This window comes from Abramis brama (assembly GCF_963993115.1).
Source record: "Abramis brama genome assembly, chromosome: 15".
Classification (NCBI taxonomy): domain Eukaryota; kingdom Metazoa; phylum Chordata; class Actinopteri; order Cypriniformes; family Leuciscidae; genus Abramis; species Abramis brama.
The window spans coordinates 16,977,751-17,001,719 of record NC_139977.1 but is presented as its reverse complement, the minus strand read 5'-3'; the positions used below and the strand labels follow the sequence as shown (position 1 = coordinate 17,001,719).

The 23,969-nt window shown below is 37.8% G+C and overlaps 1 protein-coding gene across 2 annotated transcripts in view; it reads right to left on the bottom strand.

The window, feature by feature from the left end:
• Positions 1 to 23,969, bottom strand: part of nrxn2a (neurexin 2a) — a 423,124-nt gene that overhangs the window by 218,543 nt on the left and 180,612 nt on the right. The window contains exons 6-11 of one of the 2 annotated variants that reach the window (XM_084137438.1): positions 21,838 to 21,861; positions 18,125 to 18,286; positions 11,035 to 11,461; positions 8,846 to 9,229; positions 6,899 to 7,102; positions 3,997 to 4,023 (exon numbers count right to left, since the gene is read on the bottom strand). In XM_084137438.1, coding sequence (XP_083993564.1) covers positions 3,997 to 4,023; positions 6,899 to 7,102; positions 8,846 to 9,229; positions 11,035 to 11,461; positions 18,125 to 18,286; positions 21,838 to 21,861 — 1,228 coding nt within the window. Of the gene's footprint in view, positions 1 to 3,996; positions 4,024 to 6,898; positions 7,103 to 8,845; positions 9,230 to 11,034; positions 11,462 to 18,124; positions 18,287 to 21,816; positions 21,862 to 23,969 lie in introns of both variants that reach the window. The other variant, XM_084137437.1, reaches the window with a different exon arrangement.

Below are 23,969 nucleotides of genomic sequence, written 5' to 3'. Positions count from 1 at the left end.
CCAGGCCACTGCGGTCCGGGTTGGCGTGGGCTCAGAGGTGCCTGGGGTGTGCGTGGAAAAATGGGTCAGGCCGATGCAGCTGCCTCAGTCTTCATGGCGCTTCAAAGCCCCTTAGACTGCACTGCTGGCTACTCTAATTGGCTCTGTTGGAGTCAACAGACCCTCCGAGGAACAACGTCAGCCTATTTGCAGGGGTGTTGTAGCACTCGAAATCTGATCAATCTTCCACGGATGACTTAGTTTAAGCAAAACATCTGTTTTAATCTGGTAGGCAATCTGTTTGGAGCTCAAAGGCGCACTATAGATGCAGTACTGTCCATATACCTGCGAGTAAACCTCCTAATGATCAGGTACGTGTGACTCTTTGCATCGGAATGTGTCAATGTTATATCACCCTCTAATTAGCTCTTCCAGCTCTGAAAAAAAAAAAAAAAACAGAATAAGCGAGCAGGAGGCAGAGCGAGGGGGAGTAGTCTTTCTACACCTTCTGGCAGCTTGTTAATTAAATTTAAATCGTTGCCCATCCCTGCTTTTAAATCTAAGAGCGCACGCGTCGATTCGGCTCGGCCTTGTGTTGCTCAGCATTACGGATGAAACTGCGACAGCATAAAGGATTCGAGCGCAAATACAACCTGTGATTGTAAGCAAATACGAGTTAGAACAGTGCTAGATATCAAGAAATGTTGGATACAATGCAGATCTTCATATCAAACTTTGATGAATAGCTTCAGGCGTTGGAAAGAGTCAATTATCCATCAAAACCTAATGTTAACTTAACATTAATGTGGGATTTTTGCATGGTAACGTCATCTGAATCTGCTTCGTATTCATGACGTGCTAAACTGTTTAAAATGCACATCATGGTGAGGAGAAAAAAAAGACTTCTAACAGATGGCAGAGGGCCCTAATTGGGTATAATTTACTTTAACTACCAGCATTTCTGTCTATTTAAAAGTCAATTAACATTTTACTGTCATTAAAACTTCCATCAGTCTAAATATGTTTGACATACCCATCAAGTTAATATTGAAAGTGTAGAGGGGACTGTGAAACACTTTCACAGGTTAACATATCAAATGGTCATGCTCGCCTGATTATGAATGTACTTATCCACATATGACCAAGCAGAGATTCATCATCCCGTGAGCATTATGCGCGATAAATCGCTTATCGGCTCCTAAATAGTGGGAGTGCCATAAAACGTAATACGTGTCATAAAATGCGTTTAACGTAGTTTGTAACATTTTTGATAAGGATGTTACCTTCCCTAAAAAGGGATGATTTGTAGATTCAGTCCTTCAAAAAGCACTTGCTTGAGACTAAATCTGATGCTGTAATAGATGGTGTTTGTTGCCACCTAGTGGTGGAAACTGAGAATGAATTCATGATATGTTAATTAGAACAGGAAAGTTCCAGTCCTGGATGGTCAATACAGCACTTCAGCAGTGCTAGAATACAGTAACAGCCAAATCTTACAATACATATAATATATAATTTAAATGTGTTGTTTACACTTTATTTTCATAGTTGAGGCACTTGCAATGAAAATAAAAAGGGTCATTGTTGGGAGGATTTATAAGCAGAAACGTGAAGCTTATTATATTATAAAAGCATTTATTTGAGCTGTAACATTCTCGTTATTTTATGATTGCTTGATGGTTTTAGGCGTTAAAACTGCATACATATTTAAATAGAAGGGGACTTTTTCACATTAAAATCATGTTAACTCATTGTTTACATCTTGTGGCTATCAACAGTATATCAACAGTATTGTTGAAACACTGGGTATTTTAATGTTTAAAAATGTTCTCCATTCACGTCCAGCGTAAACGCTCCAGTGAATAACTCGGATTTTTGCTTTTTCAAAGAAAAGAAGGGACAAGCAGAAAATAGTTTGAGGAAGTCATCATTATACCACAACAAATGCTGTCAAATGAGCTTAACTTGGGGAAATCTGTAAAATTCTGTTGAATATTGTGTAATTGATACCTAAAAACATAACCTAAGTATCCAAATATTTCCGAATGTGTAGATCTTTATGAACAGTGGGTGCAGATTCTGTGTGGGCCTACTTACTGCTTAAATGTCGTGCGTAATGCCTCTACAGTTCATTTAAATGAGCACATGACGCATCATGCTCTGATACATCTGTTTTTCATTGGAATTATTATAACATTTATAATGAAAAGCATTCCACAAATCCATATTTGTTGAGTCATTATCACAGTTGAATGAATGATCTTTGATGACGCATTTGAATGGTGAACTTAAACATTTTCACTATGCAAAAGATTTTCATGCTTTTTTGGGAACCGTGTCCTGAAGCACAAACACCTACTACCTCATGACTAATGAAGTACTAGAGAGACAAATCTCACAATTAGAGGCATAATTTACATGAAAATACTGTATGTGGCATGAAATTTTGTCTAGAATTTCTTAAGCAAATGGAAAAAGCTTTAATCTTCAAACAAAGGAAAAAGAGGATGAAGTCACATACTGTAGCCGTGTAATTTTTTTTTTTTTACAATCATGAAACTGAAAACAAAACATCCAATAACACACATTTTACTCAGTTATTTAAATGAGGACATACTACTGTACCACAATTAGCTGACATTATACTACTGCATTATCTTACCCAGCTATTTACCAAACACACAACCATTTAAAATGTGGGGTCAGTAAGACTTTTTAAAGAAACTAATTTTAAAGTTTATTCAGCAAGGATGCACTCAAGGATGATCAAAAGTGACAGTAAATATATTTATAATGTTACAAAATATTTTAATTCCGATTAAGTAGCACAACTGTTTTCAACATTGCTAATAATAATAAATGTGCATCAAATCAGCATATTAGAATGATTTCTAAAGGATCATGTGACACTGAAGACTGGAGTAATGATGCTGAAAATTCAGCTTTGCATCATAGGAATAAATTACATTTGAAAATAAATCAAAAGGTTACATACATTGTAGTAATGTATTACAATGTTATTTTTTACTGTATTTTTTTAAAATAAATGCATCCTAGATAAAGACACTTCTTTCAAAAATATTTAAAAAAATGTCCAACACCAAACTTTGAATGGTAGCGTATATTTAGATTTTTTTTTTTTCTTAGGAAACCGTGAGCTAATCTGCAAGTAGAATCACTAAACTGAAATTAAACAATATACATGATAGATAGATCCACTCAATTTAATAAAGCATTCCAGTGAGTAGTTTAATAATTATAAACAATACTACTGACAAACCTAAACCTTAACTCTACTCTTAAAAATATATTAATTATTAGAATATAAAACTATTTTAGTTAATTGTTTTCCAAATGAGGACATCCCTAAAAGTTTTTATCAGATTTAGCACATACACATACACATACACATACATACACATACATACAGTCCTTTGGTCTCATACTGAACATAACATTCACACTACTTACCTCTGCACTGTATCACTGAATCACTGCACTGCTAAATACTGAGGATTGCACCGTTTCCCAACACATGGATGTAACAGTGCTCAAATACAGGTAATGTTCAACCTCACGCCTGATTTGGCAAATGAAGATTTCTTCTTTTATTAAATGGTTTATTATCGTATTTTCCTTATGTAAAAGAGTCCCACAGGGACATGAAACAGACTGGAGCAGTGAGAAACATATGGTGTTGAAATGGAAACTGTTGAGATGGTTATGCTTAATTTCAAACACCGCAGCAAATCGGCAAATTTTGCGTAACAAAAGAGATTGAGATTGAGGGAACGCAAGAGAGGGGGATGTTGGGGAAGGAGTGAGAGAAAGAGAGAGGGATGCCAACTGGGAACATGTTCAAAAGAAAATCTGTTAACGGTGCAGGAAGACAGGATTACGAGGGAGGAGAAGAAACTTTGGATGAATTGGGGCTGAGCATGAGAGAGAGAGAGAGAGAGAGAGAGAGAGAGAGAGAAAGAGACAAAAAATAGCATTGCAGATAAAAGAATCACTTACTAAGGTTACAGTCTATCCCGATACAATCTGGTGGGAAAGAGAGTGAGATGGTGAGATTTAAAGGAAAAGGAACTAAAATTCAAAACCACATCCTTCAAGGTTCAATCTGCAGACAAATAAACAATTTTTGCACAGAGTCAACCATCCGGGGACAAGGTGAGAGTCAGAATGGCCCTCTCTACAAGGGCCCACACCCCACAAACAGGACGGGAGACAGCACATCTGAGAATCACCTGGCAATTTATATACAGTTTACTGTATACACACACAAAACATTGTATTTAGCCTGTGCTTTGTCTCCTTCCTGTATGTGGGTGGTGCCAATATGACTGTAGGCAAGGGCAGTCTGCACCATCAGCCAAGAGCTCATGCTCTCATGATCTATGAGCTAAACAATATACAATGCAATATTTTTCAGCCTTTTGATATATATCTCAATATGCTTGGTCTGAAAAGGCTGTTTTTTTATATTTATATTTTATATTTATGAACCAATATATATCTTACACTATTGTTCAAAAGTTTGGGGTTGGTAAGTTTATTATGTTTTTTTCTTTCTTTCTTTCTTTCTTTCTTTCTTTTTTTTTTTTTAATGTTAAGCCCACCAAGACAGCATTTTTTAAAAAAATCAAAAATAGAGTAAAAACAGTAATAATGTGAAATATTATTAGAATTTAAAATAGCGGTTTTCTATTGTAATATATTTTAAAATGTTATTTAGTCATGTGATGGCAAAGCTGGATTTCCGGTCTTTAGCGTCACATGATCATTTAGAAATCCTACTAATATGTTGATTTGGTGGTCAAAAAACATTTATTCTTATTTAATATTGAATACAGTTGAGCTGATTAATATTTTAGTGAAAACTGTGATAAATATTTTAGGATACTTTGATAAAAAGAAACAACATTAATCTGAAATAGAAATCTTTTGTGGCATTATAAATTACTTTACTATCCCATTTGATCAATTAAATGCATCTCAGCTAAACAAAAGTACTAATTTATTTATTTCAAAAAAAGAAAAGAAAAAAATTACCACATACTTTTGAATGCAGTATTACCTACATACACTTTCAAATCAAATATCTTAATACATTTCTGAATGACGACTCAATTGCTCAAATTGCTAAATCTGATAATGAATTTGATGAATCATGGCCATATTGAATATATTCACAGAAATCAATCTAATTTAGCAAATCTAATGCCATTTTTGCATCTGAAGTTTAAATGAAGTAAAGAACCAAGAAAGGAAGCAAAATTATTTGAATGGCAGATTCATTAGAAAACTTAAGGATCAATAAAAAGAACATTAAAATCATTACAATATTCATATAAATTTTACAGCAGCACTAAAATCATTGTGAACCCACCTAGACTTGATCTTTTTAAAGATTTGTTTTATAGAAGAATCTCTGATAATATAATTTGAAGTTTGTTATATTAAGTGGTATTGTTAAGATAAAGTATTGTAAAGTAAAGTAAGTATAATAATCTTTGCAGGCCAAATGTCCAATTCTCCATTAAAAAAAAGAAGGGGGAAAAAAGAAAGAAAACAACAACAAAAAACTTGCAAACATTGAGTCGGCTGATTATATGACTAAAGACAGATAATAACAGAGAATAATTGCTCCTATTGAATAGTGCGAGCACTCTTGGCTGTGGCGAACTCTCAAGCTGTCAACCGCTACAGAAGAGTGACCACAGACAGCCAGGGACCTGTCTCACTGTCACACTGCTCTAAGACAGAAACACTAGCTCAGACTCGACTCTCCAGTGGACTGTGTCTGTTTGTACAGAAGATTACAGACAGTTCCAGTCTGAGCCTGAGCTGAGAGGACAGTGAGAGACTTTAGAAGAATTACAATATGGTACTTATGGTGGGGGAGATCAGGGGGCAATTACATTTCTTCCATCACAATCAAGCTAGACTGCTAAGACTTTTTCAAACGTGTGATCGGTGAAGTTCTCTTTCTGCTTGAAAAAAGGAAGTGTGATTGCATTACTTTTCATATTTTGATTTTAGTACAAGTACAAGAATTTCCTTACATATACATATACACATACATATATATATATATATGGCTGTGAGGTTAATGGACAAATATTATTCTAGATACAGTATAAAATAAAAAACTACATGACTGAATTAAAAGTCTGAATCTTTAACAATCTTTAAGTATCTAGTTCAAGACTATCGATTAGAGAATTATTGTCTAATCAGGTTAAAAATAAAAATACACTATATAAAAATAAATAAATAAATAAATAAAATAAAATCACACCCATTTTTTTTATTGATGGAGCTATTAATGGGATTTATTTAAATGCATATTATTCCTGACAACTAATATAATTATCATATAAAGGTGCAAGAAATTAAATAATGATAATAAGTATTAAAGTAATCATATTATTGCTTTGAGATGTACTCTTCTTTGATACAAAGGCGTTTAATATTAAAGTTGATTGTATTTTTTATATATACATTTCAATATTATGATCATGTGTTTCTTGTACCCAAAGATGGCAGTTAGAAAAATGTAGGGAAATTGAAAATTATATAATTTCCCCTCTGTCTCCCCTAGTATGTCTCAATGTGTCTTCTAAAGAAAAAACTACATGGGTTGGTCTCTCTGGCTGTCTGCTCTGAAAGCTGCAGAAAAGATAGCCATTGAAGGCTGCAAAGGCGAGAGAGGATGAGAGGGAGGAGAGAGAGAGAGAGAGAGAGAGAGAGCGAGAGAGAGAGAGAGAGAGAGAGAGAGAGAGAGAGAGAGAGAGAGAGAGAGAGAGAGAGAGAGAGATAAAGATGAAGGAATGAGGGTGAAATGCATTCTGGGAGCGAGTCCAGACTTGTTCTACGAGTGCCTCGCATTCAGAGGTCAGAGGTGAAAGGTTACCTAGGTTGACGGTGAGTCTGACCCTTCCCCCGTCCAGCTCCAGGCGCAGGGTGTCGGCGGACTCTTTGGAGGTGGTGGCCATGAGCAGACCGTAAGCCCTCTGCGACATGAAGCGCAGAGACACGTCCTCAGCCTCAGTGTGAACGGCGTGGGGCATCAGGATCTTCAGAAACATGCTGCCGTCATAACTGAGCACTGCGGACTCTGAGAGAGGAGGAAAATAGAGAGTAAATCAGAAAACACAGGTCTCAAAAATAAGGATATTTTCTGCTGACCCAGTTGGGACAAAAGTTCACATTTGTTACATATAGCCACATATTATTATTTTTTTAATACGCATTTTATATATAGTAGTTTTAAATATAAATAAAAAAAACTTTTTTTTACTTTTTTTTTTGTTGCTTTTTTACATTAATCTATATTTAAGTTATCATTTTATTATTATCATTATTAAAACTACAAATGTAACTCCATAATAGGGGTGTGACAATAAACCGTGTCACAATATATCGTAATACAAAAATGCAACATGTATCGTGGATAGTGATGATGTATCGTGGATAGCTCACCCCCAAAAAAAAAAAAAAACGGTTAGAGATCATTCAAGTTTACAGAGTGTCAGTATACATTAAACTACTATATATAATGTTGAATATAATGCATAATAATGCAATGGGGGAATATATGTGGGTCCCGATAATGCCAAATGTCTTATGTTACCAGTAAAAAGTGGCCTACAATATTTTAAATACATCTAGTCAGTAACAGAGTGCAAGCATATTCGTTTAAAAATAATTCTGTAGTTTCAGCTTCAGAATCATGAATATTTTTGTTCTGGTGTCACCATTGTCCTGTGCATTGGGTTATCAGCATCAAGTTCAAGCCTATTCATTTACACCCACAATGTAATATCAAATTTAGCATTTTAATCAACAGTACATTCTTGTTAACCTTTTACCATATGTCTTGGAGTATTGCAATGATATTATAATAGTATCGAGTTCAGTTCGTTACACACCTACTCCATTAAAATAAAAATTTAACATTTTAATTGGTCATATTGTAGTTAAATTATAATTTTAATTAGTACAGATTTATAAAAAAAAAAACTTCAATTAAATACAAATTAAATGTAAAAAATATTTACTGTATATATTTGTATTATTATTATTATTATTAGTAGTAGTAGTAGTAGTAGTAGTAGTAGTAGTAGTAGTAGTAGTAGTATTTGTATCATTATGTGTTTAATACCCACAGTTTCATAGACAAGGCTTAAGCCTAGTCCCAGACTAAAATGCATGAGCTGTTTTAACTGAAAGCAACTCATATCTTAAAATATGTCACTGCCATTGTTTTGTCTCAAGATGCACACCAGTAGTTTTTTTCTAATGCACGTTCATAAAATCTACTTAAATGTCCTAATTGATCTAAGGCCTAATCCTGGCTTAATCTAAGCCCTGTCTGTGAAACCAGGCCATAGAGTTACACAAGTAATAAAATAAAGCCATAATAATATCACTCTGTTAATTCACTTGGCCATTTGGTCCATCACTAGCTAACAATGCTACATGCTAATAATTTCCTTATATTAGTATAACAATTACGTTATTTGCTACTCATAACTACTCAAATATTGTTTCAAGTGTATGTGCACCTTTGCTGAGTCACAAGTAACATGTCTGTGGTGGACATTAGGTGGTCACATTGTAATTCTTATGACAGACAGCAGAGGGCAGGAGAGAGTTAGAAATGACACCGCAACAGCAAACAAAGGTCTAGGCAGGTGGGATCTGATGAATAGAGCTGAAGTGCAGCTATATCTCAATATAAAAGTGTATGAGTGAAGCTCTGAAGCCTTGCACTTCTTTATGAGAATGCTCTCATCGGTGAGAAGTAATCCAATGTTTAATCCTCCCTCCCTACTGCTTTAAGCCCTACTTTCCTCACCCATCTCACAGTTGGCACCCAGATATCCAGTTCCAGTGCAGTCGCAGACATGGCGGTTCCAGCCCTCGCGGCAGCGGCCTCCGTGGGCACAGGGCTCCGAGCTGCACCTCCGATGCGTCTCCCTCGTACAGAAGCTGCTGACACCCGGAACGCTCTGAAGCTCCGCCAACCGCCGCAGGTCTTTGCTGCGCCCGTCCACGAAGAGGTCCCGCACGCAACCCACAAAGCCTAGCCTGAGGCGGGCGGTCCACACCTCCGGCGGGAGAGGAAGACCGCCGCTGTCCTCCGGCAGACCCCCCAGATACATTTCACCATCAAGATCGAGGATCTCACTGCCCTCGTTGGTGGAGAAGGGCATGCTACGGCCGTTAACGGAGATGGAGCCTAGGAGACCGGAAATAAAGATTTAATAAAGATCTGCTTGTGAACCTATACACATCAATGTTTAGAGCCATTTTTGTCTTATTTTTAATAATAGGACTGTCAATTGATTTTGAGAAATAGAAAAAAAAATTGGTTACATGATATGTTGATTAAACTGTAAATTGTCACAAAATCATTTGCCGAATGTTGCCTGCAAGGTTGTGCATAATTTAGAATTTAATTTACAGTGCCTTTCCCGTACAATTCAATTCCTCAATTTGAATTTTTGAATTTGGATGCAAGTGGAAATAAATTAATTGAAATTTAAAAGATAAATTTTAACTAGAAAAGCTAATTTTGTCAAGACAAACTTTGAATGTTGGCTTGATAAAGCCTTGTTTAAAAGTTCTGAATTTTTTTTTATTGTTTAGTGTTTGATTGTTTTATGGAAAGGGAGAACGATAAAATGATGAATAGAAGGAATGAACAATTGACAATGACTGACAGAAACGAAAAACTGAACGAACGGCATACAGAACGACAGACTGAACAATAGAGAGACAGAACAATAGATTGGACGACAGACAGAATAACATATACTGTAAATAGAACAACAGATATAACGACAAACAGAACAATAAATAGTTAGACCGATCAATAGAATGGCAGATAAAGTGACAGAGAGGGACAAACAGAAGGTGAAACAGAATAGACAGGATATATTAAACGGAACAATAAATGGATAGAACGACAGATAGATAGATAGATAGAACGACAGATAGATAGATAGATAGATAGATAGAACAACAGATAGATAGATAGATAGATAGATAGATAGATAGATAGATAGATAGATAGATAGATAGATAGATAGATAGATAGATAGATAGATAGATAGATAGATAGATAGATAGATAGATAGATAGATAGATAGATAGATAGATAGATAGATAGATAGATAGATAGATAGATAGATAGATACAGGGTGGGCCATTTATATGGATACACCGTAATAACATGGGAATGGTTGGTGATATTAAAGTCCTGTTTGTGGCACATTAGTATATATTAGTACACACCACCCATCTTGAGGAGTTTTCCCCCTCACATATACTAATGTGCCACAAACAGGACTTTAATATCACCAACCATTCCCATGTTATTACGGTGTATCCATATAAATGGCCCACCCTGTAGATAGATATGGATTATAGATAGAAAGATTTTGATTTCGATTATAAATCATTAAATTCCTCTTTCTGTGGGGTGGGGTGTTCAAATTTACACTCATGAACTGCATAACCCTGGTTACTTGTAGTAGCAGTTAATACACTGGTAAATTGACAACCCTAGTTAATAATTAACTAAAACTAATTGAATTAATGCCGCTACTACTGATCCCTGAAGACTTTCATTATGGTAACTCGTGAAATCAGTGTAGCTGCTGTACAATAGCTGCCACAAAAGTTTTTTTTTTTTCTTTTTTTTAAGTGATGTTTCATTAATTTAGCATTAGCAATCCATGGTTATTCCTTTTTTTCCTGAGCTCAGCAAGTGGAAAGGTCTTCAACCTCTTCCCCCGGGATTTGCAAAATCCCACACGGGCCCTGCTGCTTTAAAACTGTGAAGAGTTGAGCTCTTACAGTAATGAGATGTAATGAGAGGTGGAAGAAATGGAGTACAGTGATTTAGCAGTTTGTGAAGTATGCATATCAGATGGACCCTCGGCCGGCAGAATGAAAAAGTGCTTTAGTCAAAGGGAGCAGGTTAACAACACCGTTTTAAACGGGAGAATAATGTGTGTGCTGATCTTGCAGTATCCCAACCTTTCCTGCCCTCTCTCTGGAAATCCACGTGGCACCATTCCCCGTCATTGACCTTTTTGTTCCCGCCTTTCATCTTGATGCTCCCGGAGCCCATGTCCATGAGCAGGTAGAGGAATCCGTCTAGCAGCTCCATGGCGAAGAAGTCCACCTTCGGCGTGCGATCTTTGGAACCTTGTGGCTGCCCGTGACTGAACAGCAAGAGGCCGTTGGGCTCGGTGCTTCGGAAGTCAAAGGACACGGAGCCGGTTTTCTTGGTGTTCCAGCGTGGAAGGGTTACGTAAGCGGTCGGCACGTCGAAACTGACAGGGTCTAATGCGGCGACATCCTCGCAGCGGAAGGTCAGGTCGCCGTGGAGGTTGACCTTGGGGTCACGCAATTCAGCCAGGCGGGAGAGCTCCAGTCTGAACTCATTATTGGTGTAGACCACCTGGGATGGAGGGAGAGAGAGGGAGAAAAAAAAAGTACTTGAATGCTAACAGGGTGGAATGGAGTAGCACGCTGCCCACTGGTACAAACAAACTGCAGCTGATGCGTGTACCTCTGGGGCACGGTTTTCAAGTCAGTAAACACAGCAGTCTCTTTAAATACTCAAAGCATGAGTGGATCACATAAACCTAGCGACCCCATCCAGAGCGCTGCAGACAAACCTCGGCTAATCGATATTCTTTTTCATTAATATGATGAATCATCCTACGCTAACATTAGCTCTGCGATGCAAAAGCTAAGTGTTTTTCTGAATCGCACGCATAAACAGTGCATATATTAAGTGATGATCGAGGATATGATGTCTTGCCCACACGTGCCACGGTACAACAAAGCAAAACCGCTCCGAAAATACCATTCCTACAAACACATGCATTGTGAATGTGTCCCCAGGGGTGGATTTTTTTTATCTCCGTCACATGTGCTGTCTCTACAGCCAGATGGGCGAATCAGCCCAGCACAGCAAACATGCTTTTCTTTTTTACACCAGCCTCTCTCTCTGTCCGAAGATGATGACTGATGCTTTGTTGCTGGGTGTGAACTTGAGTGTCTCTGAAAATAACACAAGACGGCCATATTTCTCGTCAGCCCCCATGACAGAAAAATAAAAGGAGAGGTAGGAGCAAAACAAGAGGTGCCAACTGAGCGAGGGAACATGAAAAATGCAATTATTGGCAGAGACCATAGAAAAACAAGAAGAAAAAAAAGAAAAAAAAAAGATAAAAAAGTATATATATCTGAGGGATCTATTAATGAGAACGTTTCAAACCATCTCCGACTGCACAGCCTAACCGTCTGAATCTTCCTGCTTCACTATTACGTCTTAATCTTCCTGCTTCACTATTAGATTAAGATACAGGTCTTTAAGCATTCGCTTCGGTCACACTTTAGTTTGGGGAACACATTCACTAGTATTAACTATGACTTTTGATTCAAAAAAACTATTATTAGTTAGTAAGGTAGTTGTTGTAGTGGTTATGTTTAGGATTAAGAGATGTAGAATATGGTCATGCAGAATAAGGCATTCATATGTGCTTTATAAGAAGAGCCGTCCTTAGGGCGGTGCAGCAGGTGCAACCGCACCGGGCCCCGCATTTGAGAGTTTATCAAGAGAGTCTATTATCAGCTTGTGGTAATAATAGACAGCTTAATATTCAACAATATTATTGTATGAGAACTGAACTGAGCTGGACGATGACATCACTGTTTTCTCCAGAGCTGCTGTATAGAAAAAATAACTAAATTAATAAATAATGATTTTTACAACCAAAATGAATCAACACTGAACTTACTTTAGCTGGACAAAGACACTATTTTCTTCTAGAGCTGCTGTACAGCTGAAAAAACAAACAAAAAAAACAGCTGTACAGCTGTTTTCACTGTAAAGCTGCTGTGAAACAATCTGTATTGTAAAAAGTGTTATATAAATAAAGGTGACTTGACAGCAGCGCAAGCTCAGAAGTGGTTTACTCACACCGTTACTACACAGTGCTGGGAGATCCAGTGAGAAAGCATTTGAATTTGCCGCAGTATTAATAACATCGCTGCAAGATATAGTGAGAAGCATTCAAATTCTCTGTTATAAACCATATCAGATCAAACAGCGCTGATGTGGGAACCAGGAGAAATATTGTGCCATGAACAAACAACTTATAGAAGTCTTTAAGTCCACAAATCACCAACATTCACCATGGATTTAATGTAGCAATGCTAACTGTAACCATGGTATTGTGGCAGAAATAGTTGAATTATTTTTTTATACATTATTCATCTCAGGGTTCGTACAACCTTTTGAGAGTGAAATTCAAGCACTTTTCAAGGGCTTTCAAGAGCTTCACACGTTTTCCAGCACTTCAAAGCTATAAATATTATCCAATTTTAATCTTAGGTTACACTTTATTTTAATGTGTCATTGTTACAGTGTAATTATATATTTAAGTACTGAGTAATATTAAGCAACTACATATACTTACTATAGGGTTATGGTAGGATTAGGATTTGGTTGAGGGTTAGTTGCATGTAATTATGCATAATTTACTGTTATCACTATGGTAAGTACATGTAACATATATAACAAGGACACTGTAAAATAAAGTGTTACCTAATCTTATTTTAAATGTGATGATTTGTAAACCTAAAAGTTTAAAGATGTAGAAAAAAAAAAAAAAAAAAAAAAACTTAAATTACCATTATAACCAGTAGAAGGCAGCAGGGGAGCACTTACTGACTTAGGTGAGTAGGTAGTCACAGTAATTTTATAATTAAATTAAATTTATGATTAAAAATCCCCCCAGTGCTACAAAATCAGGTGCTGATGCCACCATTTGTAAAACTGAGGCTACGTTCACACTGTCAGTCCATATCCGATTGGAATCTGATATAAAATTAATGGCGTCCACATTGTGTATCACAACTGTTCAGATTCGATTTGTGTGTCCATGCCGCTCTTTTGTTTTACGGAATATATCTGCATTGGTTTCTATGGCAATAACGTGCCGTTGGTTGGTATACGCCAAAAACAACAACCGCAACATGAAGGGGTTTGCAAAACACGTTCTCTTATTATTTACCATGACAACGTGTAGCCGGCGCGCTGGACTACTGCGTCTTTTGGGGCAGCAGCAGAAACATAGGAGGCTGGTATGCTTGGCTTTATTCTGTGCTGTCATCTCCACCAGTTTCAAAACATGTCTCTTATATTGTCATTTTCTGCTTGTCCAGCACCTTTGCAACAACACAACCTTATTTCTGCAGTGACTTTCAGCATGTTTCCTATAACAACGTCTGACGTTTACGCTTTACGTGGCGCGAGAAAGTCACATAAACCATGCGAAATCCAATCAGAGCAGTCAGACTGAAACGGATTTCCAGAAATGCAATTTGAATAGGATTTCAACCACATATGGTTTTAGCTCAAAACAGATTTGTATTTGGATTCGCATTTCATGTGATTTTTTTTTTGCAGTTCACACTTGCTAATTCTGATCGTATTTCAATCGGATATGCACAAAAATCGGATTTGGACTGACAGTCTGAAGGTAGGCTTAGTGGCACCAGTGCTACTGTTCTCAAAAGTTAGTCTGGAGGCTATTTTAAATCTCCATTTTAATTTGTTTTTTGGTGATAAACATTCAATAAGCAAAAACTGCATGTAGAAAATTAAAACAAATTAAGAAAATTGATTTGTCTTTCCACCATGCTGTAGCAAGGGTCCAACTTTTCATCCAAAATGGATTATCCAGTATCCCTGTAGCTCAAACAGTAGTGCATAGTGCTAGCAGCTCCAATGTCAAAGGTTCACTTGCCAGGGAATGCATGAACTGCAAAAACATATAGGGGAGAACGGGGTAATGTGAGACATCGGGTAATGTGAGACACCCCCTATATCTAGGCAACGGAACACAATTGTGGTCATATGACCATTATGTTTTCAAGCCCCTTCCATTTCACCATGGCCATGAAGGAGAGGACCTCATGGTGCTGTAGTAAGCATGTTTTTTTCACAAAAATATTTTTTTTGCATGTAAAAGTAAATGTTTTTGCTGTCAACTTAATCAACTGTTGTGCCAAAGCAAATTGATTCAGGTAGAAAAACTTATATCATACATGTTGATGAACTACCAACATATAAAACCATGTGATGATGCTAGCTGAAGATAAGCCTGAATTGCTAAGAGAGATCGTTTTTTTCTAAAATGTGGTGGTGGGGTAAAGTGAGACAAATGCTGTGGGGTAAAGTGAGACATGAGGCACAAGTTAAGTTTAGTCTTAAACATATTTTAATGTAATATTACATGACATATGTTTTATTTTTAATGTCATAAACATAGTACAAAAGCCATCATGCCAAGGCAATACACCAGAGAAAACCTGATGGCCCGAAGGAGAGGGTGCGCTCCTCTGGGCCTGTTTTCCATTACCTAGTCCGATAAGAGTGTCGTCTCCCTCCTCTACAACACCCAGAGCGTCCGTGTTTGGACCGTCGTTGCTCCAGCAGGAGCTCCAGCAGGTGTACAGATCTGACTTTGACCGGAGATGACCCACCCTCCCTGGGGCCGGCCCGGGAGGTCTGCGAGCATGGAGCTCTTCTTCAAATACAAGATATTTTTGGACATTTTTACAAGGAGGAATATCCTCCAGTGTGTCTTTCACCCCTAGCTCACCCAGGATGGTGCACGTTCACCGTTGTGCACGCCCTGGCACCGAGGGAATGGGTGTCCAAACCAGACCCTATTTACTGGAAGTCTCGCCCGCACAAAGTGCACTTTCTCTGGGCTGAGTCAGGCGGTTTCCCCTCCCGGTCTGACCACCACGGTTCTCTGGTCCATGTTCCTTGTCCAAGCAGAGCATTGTCCCTCCAAGACCCAAAGGTCCGTTTTAGGACTGACTTTGCTCCAGACGGAGCTCCAGCGGTGGCGGACAAATCCGAATCTGGCTCAGGACGGGCCACCCTCCTTGGGCTGGCCAGGGGAGGTCTGACTGCATTGAGTTTTCCAAATGTATCACAATAATTTGGACATAGTTCTTTTTTTTTTTTGGAGGAATTTCCTCCAGTGTGCCATTCACCCTTAGCACGCCAAGGGCGTTGCACCTTCACTTAGATGCGCTCCGGTGGGTCATCAAAAAATGTGCTTAATTGACCAATCTCTATGATTCTGTTACTAGTCCGATATTAGTTCTGGAATGTGTGGTTGTCAAGCTAGCTGTCAAGATTCTTACTGTTACAACATGTGTTGTTATGGAAGTTTCAGAGTGGAAAAAGTAAGTGGATCAGTTTACCCCCAGCTGGTTCACTTTACCCCCTTGATTTCTCTGGTCTGTCTCAGTTTACCCCTAAGCTGGGGTAAAGTGAGACACAAGACCACTTTTTTAAAAACAATCATATTTTCACTGCCCTTCGTCCTGAATACATTCTAATCATTTCCATTGCTAGGAAACATCCTGAATTAATGGGAAATGTGTAAATTTGACTGATATATCATTTTAGCTCGCTTACAGGGGAACGAATGTAAAAAATGTCTCACTTTACCCCACTCTCCCCTACCTTGAATTCAATGGATGTCAATTTGGATTTAAAAAAAAATCTTGTGTCAATTTCTAAGGAGCGTTACATTTTTCAAAATGAGGGAAAACAAGTTTGCATGCAAAATGTGGGACAGCTAAATGTAGTTTTACTGCAATGAACTGAAAATATGAGATTACTCTCACTTCTGTCTAGTTTATATCTTGGTTTGGTGACAGAGCTCTGACACTCCTGGTTTGTCATGTGCTTGTGTTATAGTCCTGTTTGTTGTGAGCACATGGTTTGTGAGGCGTTTCCTTGTGTCATGTGCCCTCCCCGTCGATTGTCTAGCCCCTCCCATCTTGTTACCTGATTGATTAATTTGCCCCACCTGCCTTCCCTCGTCACCCTCTTTTGTTTGCTTCCCTATTTAGTCTCCCTGTGTTTGCAGTCCTATGCTGGTTCGTTGTCTATGTTCCCTTGTGTTTCTTGTTCCTGCAACAGTCCAGTTGGAATTCCTTGATGCCCGTCTTGTTTTCCCCCACAGGGTAGTTTTGTTTGTATTTTTTTTTTAATTATTATTACTTAATAAATACCCATTGTTCGTGCACTTGAGTCCTCGCTCCTTTCCTCCAACCCAGACTGTGACAATATATTGACAAACTGATAAAAGACACTGTTAAAAAAAGTTTTAATTGTTGGATACAGTTGAAGATATTTGATTGTTAAAAACTAGCTACTTTTCATGCTAGGTTGATTTTTGTAAATATTTTACCAAATATATAAAATAGTTCTCAACAAAAAGCATGGGATTTGTACCCCATTACAAAGTCACAGGATACCAAAGTGTACCTTATTTGTGTAAAGTGCCACCAGTGATTTCAATGGGAGATCAAAATATATATTTATTTTCAAAGGCAAAAACAAAACAAAAACGAGGCTCACCAAATATTACAGCCTAACAAGGACTTGACAAATGACTCGAGAGGGTATATATATACCCTGACAAACTAGCCTAATTAAATGCTACACAGGTAGACGCAGTCAACATGGGGGAAAACATGGACACAAAGTACCTGCACAACAAAAGAGCAAATGAAAACGAAAGAGCGATGAGACAAAATCAAGACAAAACAGACTACCAAAAGCGTAACAACGTTGTAGATGTTTAAGTGTTTCTATCAGAGGCACGATAAGGGAGTGCTGAAGTTGCTGCTGAAGAGGGACTGATACTGACTGTACGGTTGAGCAGGTAGAAAGTGGTGATTAATAGAGTCCGGGGTCAACGAGACAGAGATGGAGAGTCTGGGACAGTCGAAAGGGGATCCATAGAGGAAATCAATTTTTAATTTGGCTGTCAGGATAGTAAAGCTGGAACTTCAACGGTATAGACATGACATAAATTATGGGACATGCTCAGAGGGGTGCGAATGGACACGAAAGAGAGAGGAGAAAGGAAAAGGACAGATAAGGAAGAGATAAAAGAGGACAGAACGCTCGCCAAACAAAGAGAACATTAATGGATCCCAAGAAACCAGGTCTTCTTTGAGGTGGTCTCGACCCAAATTCAATGTAAACGACAAAATGTTTCAGAAGTGTACTTACATCTTTAAGGCAGCCCATGAAGTTATTGCTCACGGGAGAGCCGGGAAGATCCGCGGTGTTTGGACTGCCGCCCACGTAGAAGAAATCATCTGAACCCAGCATGGTGTAGTCCTCCTGGGTGTAGCCAGTGGTTGTCAGCAGCCCGTCCACCGATATCGTCACCTGTTTGCATAAAAGCCACGGAAGGATAGAAAAGAGAGGGGAAAGAAACGAGAGAGGGAACGTGGGAAATCTTTTGATTAAGAAACACCCGCAATCCTTGTTGGCCTCAACAAGTACCTCTACTAAAAAACTGGTCTGTTTCACGTGGGGGTTCCTCTGGTTCTCTATGCATACGTTTGCAAAGGGGGCAACCCATTTTTATGTCTGCTATTGCTGCTTTCTGACTGAGAGAATGCTGTCATGTGTGCTGGACTGTGCACTAGTCAGTGTTGGAGAGGAGAGACAGGAAGGGAAGGTGTATGGCGTCAGGAACTAAGAGGAATCACTATATGTTGAGTGGATTAGCAAGTGATGTTAAGGGTGACTGTGCAGATTAGTATAAAAGGGGGGATTCAGACACAAAAATGGTTGTTAGTATAACAGAGGTTGCATTTATTCATGTTTGTGGTCAGTTCTGATCAACTTCTAGATTAACTGCACACATTTTGTAAGAGATGTATTGAAAAGAAATACTTTGAAGGTGTTTGGGTAGCGATAGCTTTAAGATTGTTAATACACAAGCCATGCATGATGGTTAAGACGTCTTAGGCTACAATTTCAGGACTTAATATGGTTAGACTAAAGAGTCATTTATGATTTCTCTAGAGCAGAATTATATTTACAACATTTGTAAATGTTAATACTAAAGTGTGGATACACTGGCAGACATCCAAAACAGGTGGTTTTCTTACAGTATTAATAAATGCTCAGGGTTGAGGCGTTTCCATGCCGACAGAGAGAGAGGATTCAGATTTCATCTCTAATGTCGTCAAAGATTCTGTGAACATTATTATTACTGTGGACAAGTAGGCAAAGCTGGAAAGAATGCAGCTTGTTTGATGGAAATTGTAGATGGTTTGCATTGTCCTGAAATTGAAACCTAGTATTTTGTCTGAACCTTTAGAAGAGAAAAAAAAAAAAAGAGCAGAGAAAGCTAAACATGGAGGGGAAAACAAAGCCCCACCAAATAATAATAATAATAATAAAATAAATCAATGTACAGCACCACACAACAACAACAACAACTACAACAACAACAACAGAAAATAGTTACCCACACATGCAGTAGAAGCAAATTATGCAGGTGCATAATGGCATATAAGCTGCGTATTATATAAAAAAAACGGTATCCGAAGCACAAGTCCAGTAATATGCAAAACATATCGCACATGCTGTATAAAAAGTGCCATGTCATCGGCTACTTAAAGAACTCAATGACAAAAATCTTGACAACAAAGATGTACTCTTTTCCACAGGAAGAGAAGGGTAAGGGGAGGTCAGTCTTTTCTCTGATCTCTAGACAGAGGGTTAATAACAGCTGTATGGCAGCCACAATCATTTTTATCCACTTCTGTCATTTTCCACTTTCAATTCATATAAACAGTGAGTGTTTGTGCTTAAGCAGAACACCTCAATTTGTCTGCCCAAGGTCATGCTTTTTAGATTAAGTGTGAGGCAGCTGGAAATTAGAAAGGACTGTCAATGGCATGTTACATTCTAGCATTGACACAATGTGAATATCTAAACAAATTTGATTTGCAAAATAAAACTGCATAGAATCTTGTCTCACAAAGTAATTTATCTCACTCAACATCTATGTAATGTCTATTTTTCAACAGTCAGATCATATTTTAATATTTATTAAGTTTAGGAAATATTTGAAATGAAAGGAACTTTTCCTTTTCCTTAACTTTCCCTTAAGATAATATATAGAATATGTATTTACTTGTACGGAAATACAATACGGAAGTACAAATACGGAAGATTATTCACATCACCATTCATATTTATAAATAATAACTTTACATTATTCAATACTTCAGTTAAAAGCAATACTCAAAAGAATACATATACAAACCATTTTTTGTCAAGTGTAAAGCCACTGGAAAACAGTGGATATGTGCGATTGAATACGTTCTATTAATTGGAGACAAGACACTGCTTGGTAACCAAAACTAAATAGCTCCCATTATAATCAACAAAGCTTCATACTGGAATCGTCTGTCAGCAGCAAAGTTTGAAGAGTAGACTATAATCGTCATCTTTTTTTATTTATCTTTTATATTGAATAGGGGAAATACAGTATTATGTTATTAAATGTATAAAAGAATAGACATTTTTATTAGTCATACCACCTAGCACTAATGATCTTTACCATTTTAATGCTATGTAAAATATATCTAAGTAAATGTTCAGTAGTTGCATCTACAGTTCAAATAAAAGCCTTCATTGCCCTTCTCTCCTGTTATTCTTGATTAACTTGAGAGCACTGTATTTTAAGAGACGTTTCTACGCAAAAACACACTTATTAAATGCCACATCATACAGTGCACTGTAATCTCTGTATGAAATGCTGCAACATTTAATAAAAGCAAACATCAAAGGGGGAGAATAAGGGAAAATGGAGCAGGTGGACAGAAACGCTGCACAAGAGCTGCAGTCAAAGGTTTGTTTTTGTTGTTGTTTTGTTTTGCTTTTTATATGAGAAATTATTAAATGCTTTGAAAGAGCACCCACTGCCCTTTTACTTTGACTGACACTAGGCAGTTTGTATTTTATATCGACATATAATTTTATGTAACTGCAAAGTTTGTCTGTTCATTACCTAAAATACCTAGCCTGACTACGTCAGACTTCGTACTTCCGCTCAATTTCATTTCGCTTCTGTACTCAGTCTGAGACAGCGTAATAGCTTTCCGTTTTCCTCCGGCCTGAAAACAGCCGGCCAATCAACGAACAGAGGGCGGGCTGAGAGCCGTGATGACGTAGACACTGATTGTACCGTGGATGCGTAGATTTACTTCACATAATCTGCAAAAGTCGTTCACAGCCGTGTTCACTCCTGTATTTCGCTCGATGGTTTTGTTTTCGCATCATACGTGTGTTTACAGTGGATGTTAGATGCGGCTGAGCATGCGCATAACACACGCCATAACCAAACGTTATGTGATTGGCTTACGGGTAACCAATGATTTTAAACTTCAGACAAGCGCCCCCCCGCGAGAAAGAAAACGCTTTTCAATTATGCCATGCCAGACTCTTTCTACGAAGCAAAGCGAAGTAGCAGAGTTTGGTATTACCAGGCTATAAAATACCTGACCTGCAAAGTGTTATTCCAAGGAGATGGTTTTTGGAGCAATATTTTAGCATTTACATTAAGCATAAAAATATGTTTTTGTCAGTAAATATCCTGCAGCAGCTTACAGCATCGTTTATGCCCACCGTAGAGAGCCAAATAGGATGCGTTATTAATGGTAGAACTCATACAACAAAAAGCATTTTAATAAGGATATGGGTGAGGAGGATTGTGAGTGGTATATAAAAAAAAAAACAATGTACATAAATTGCAAAAAAATGAACTTTTGCATGACACCTGGGGATTGATGCCATTTTTAAACTTTTCTTTAGTCGTTTCTGCACAGTAAAAGCAAAAAGAGATAAAAAAAAGAAAGGGCCAAACCAAACTAGACAAATTAGAATGTGATATCTACCATATAATGCAGTTTGTTTACCGTAGGGAGTCCAACCCCTGCGCGCTTCAAAAAAAGAAAAAAACAAGGGAGGGAGAGTAAAATTACATAACATAAACTCCACAGAAGCTTTAAAACGATTGAAAAAAATTATTTACTAGCAATTTTAAAGCAAGTTTAACCATACCACAAAATGACACTAATTTCTCCGCCCTCCATTAGAATATATCTTCCCAGGAAGAATGAGAAAAAAAAAAAAGATCTGTTAAAAACTGTTATTATAGATCCAATTTCTTTGGACACTGTCAACGGCAAACAGATGGCTCACATTCCATGGAGGTTTTCATGTTAGTATTTGAAGGGGTAAAGGCAGAAGATAAACAATGACAAATCCACTTAGAGGCTTCAGTGTTAGTAAAAAAGAGAGAGATCAACTAATCTGTCAAACAAGATGGTTTAGGGAGGGTTTTGAAGGAGGGATCTTGCAGAGGCAGCAGCGTTAGAGTAAAGAATGACAGCAGCAGTAGCGACTCACTCATTATTTAAGGTAAATGAATGACAAAACAAAAATGTCAACACCCGTTATGCGCTCGTTTATGCCTGCTCGGTACTTCAATAATTTGTCGTGGCGGAGCAAAAATACAGCTCATTTGTTAACAGATGCAAGGTGCACCCTCGGCTCTGTAAGCAACACTTGAGCTAAAGGTTACGGCAGTCAAATGGAGAAATAATCAGCTGTGGCGGCAAAAGCGAGCAGGCACAGTGTGTGTCTATACAATGCGCATTATCATATAATCATATTTCAGCAATAAAGGACTGAAAACAATCAGGATAATGACACTGAAAAAAACAGCCTCGGCTATGAACGCTGCCTTTAAGGCTGTGGTAGAGGGACCCCTTTACTCGTAGGTTAAATGATTAATAGTAAACATTCCCACTTCTCCACAAGATGGAAAGCTTGCTGAATGAGAACAGATTTTTTTTTGCTGGCGTAATTGGAGCATATTCACCATCATGGATTTAAATCACAGGCAAAACAGAGTGGTGCAGTCTGGACTTGAATGGAGTCTAATCAAAACACTCCTCTTCAACAGGGACTCGCACATACACACATCCGTAGTTAGTAACAACTGGAAGGTAATTATCACCACCGTCTATGTCTGGAAGAGCATGTGGCTTTATGGTACTTCAATCCTGCAGTGAAGATGATTCCTGGAAGCCCTCCAAGTGTCCGACAACAGAAATATTTTGCACTCAATAAATCACTGAAATGAACTAATTTCGGTGCTTATGAATGTAAAACATACATTTATTTTACAATCAGGGTTACATATTACCTTAGTTAAATCTCTGACAGCTATCAATGTAAGGTGGACTAGCTCCAAAACAACTGCCTGGTCCACTGAAGCACCCGTGAGACTATCCGATTCCAATTAAATCAGGGCTTTGTGCAGTTCGTCTCAGGGTAAATTCCATTCAAAAGTGAGCATTAATTTGCCGTTTTGACTCCAGAGCACTTGGAGTGAGTACTCTGACGGGGGCAAAACTCTTGTGTGTGCCCATTTGGGACAACCCACACAAAGTCAAATGTCACTTCGACTTTATTTTGAGTCTGATTGTTATCTGGATAATGGCAAAAATCTGCTTGGGAAACTTAACCCGTTTAGACTGTGGTAGAGGGAAAAAAAGATACAAACACAATGAAACTGTAAGAGTGAGTAAATTAGTTTTTCTGTTGTGACATTTAAATGTCCCTGAATTCCTAGGTAGTCCCATTTAGTCACTTGCTAGCTTTTCCAAGACATTGGAAAACAGCTTTAAAAACATAATAAGTGGGGTATTACTGATGTATTTTATCAGTAAAATGTGAAAACCTTATTTGAGGCATTTAACAACAAAAAAATCAAAATAAATAATAATACATTCAAAAATAACACTGACTTTGGGACTATGGAACCGGAAGTGCAAAAAAGCTAACTTGTTCCCTGGTTTTAGGATTAGTGCAGCACAATATTGTCTCTTCTTTTGGCATTTGGTGAAAACAAATGAGCAATATTATAAACATTTCTAAATATATAGGGGACATATTACATTTAAGCAACGGATTTAAAGTGCCCGCCTATATTGTGCATTTTCTGCCCGCGAACAACTTGTCCCGCCCTCAAACACGTCCT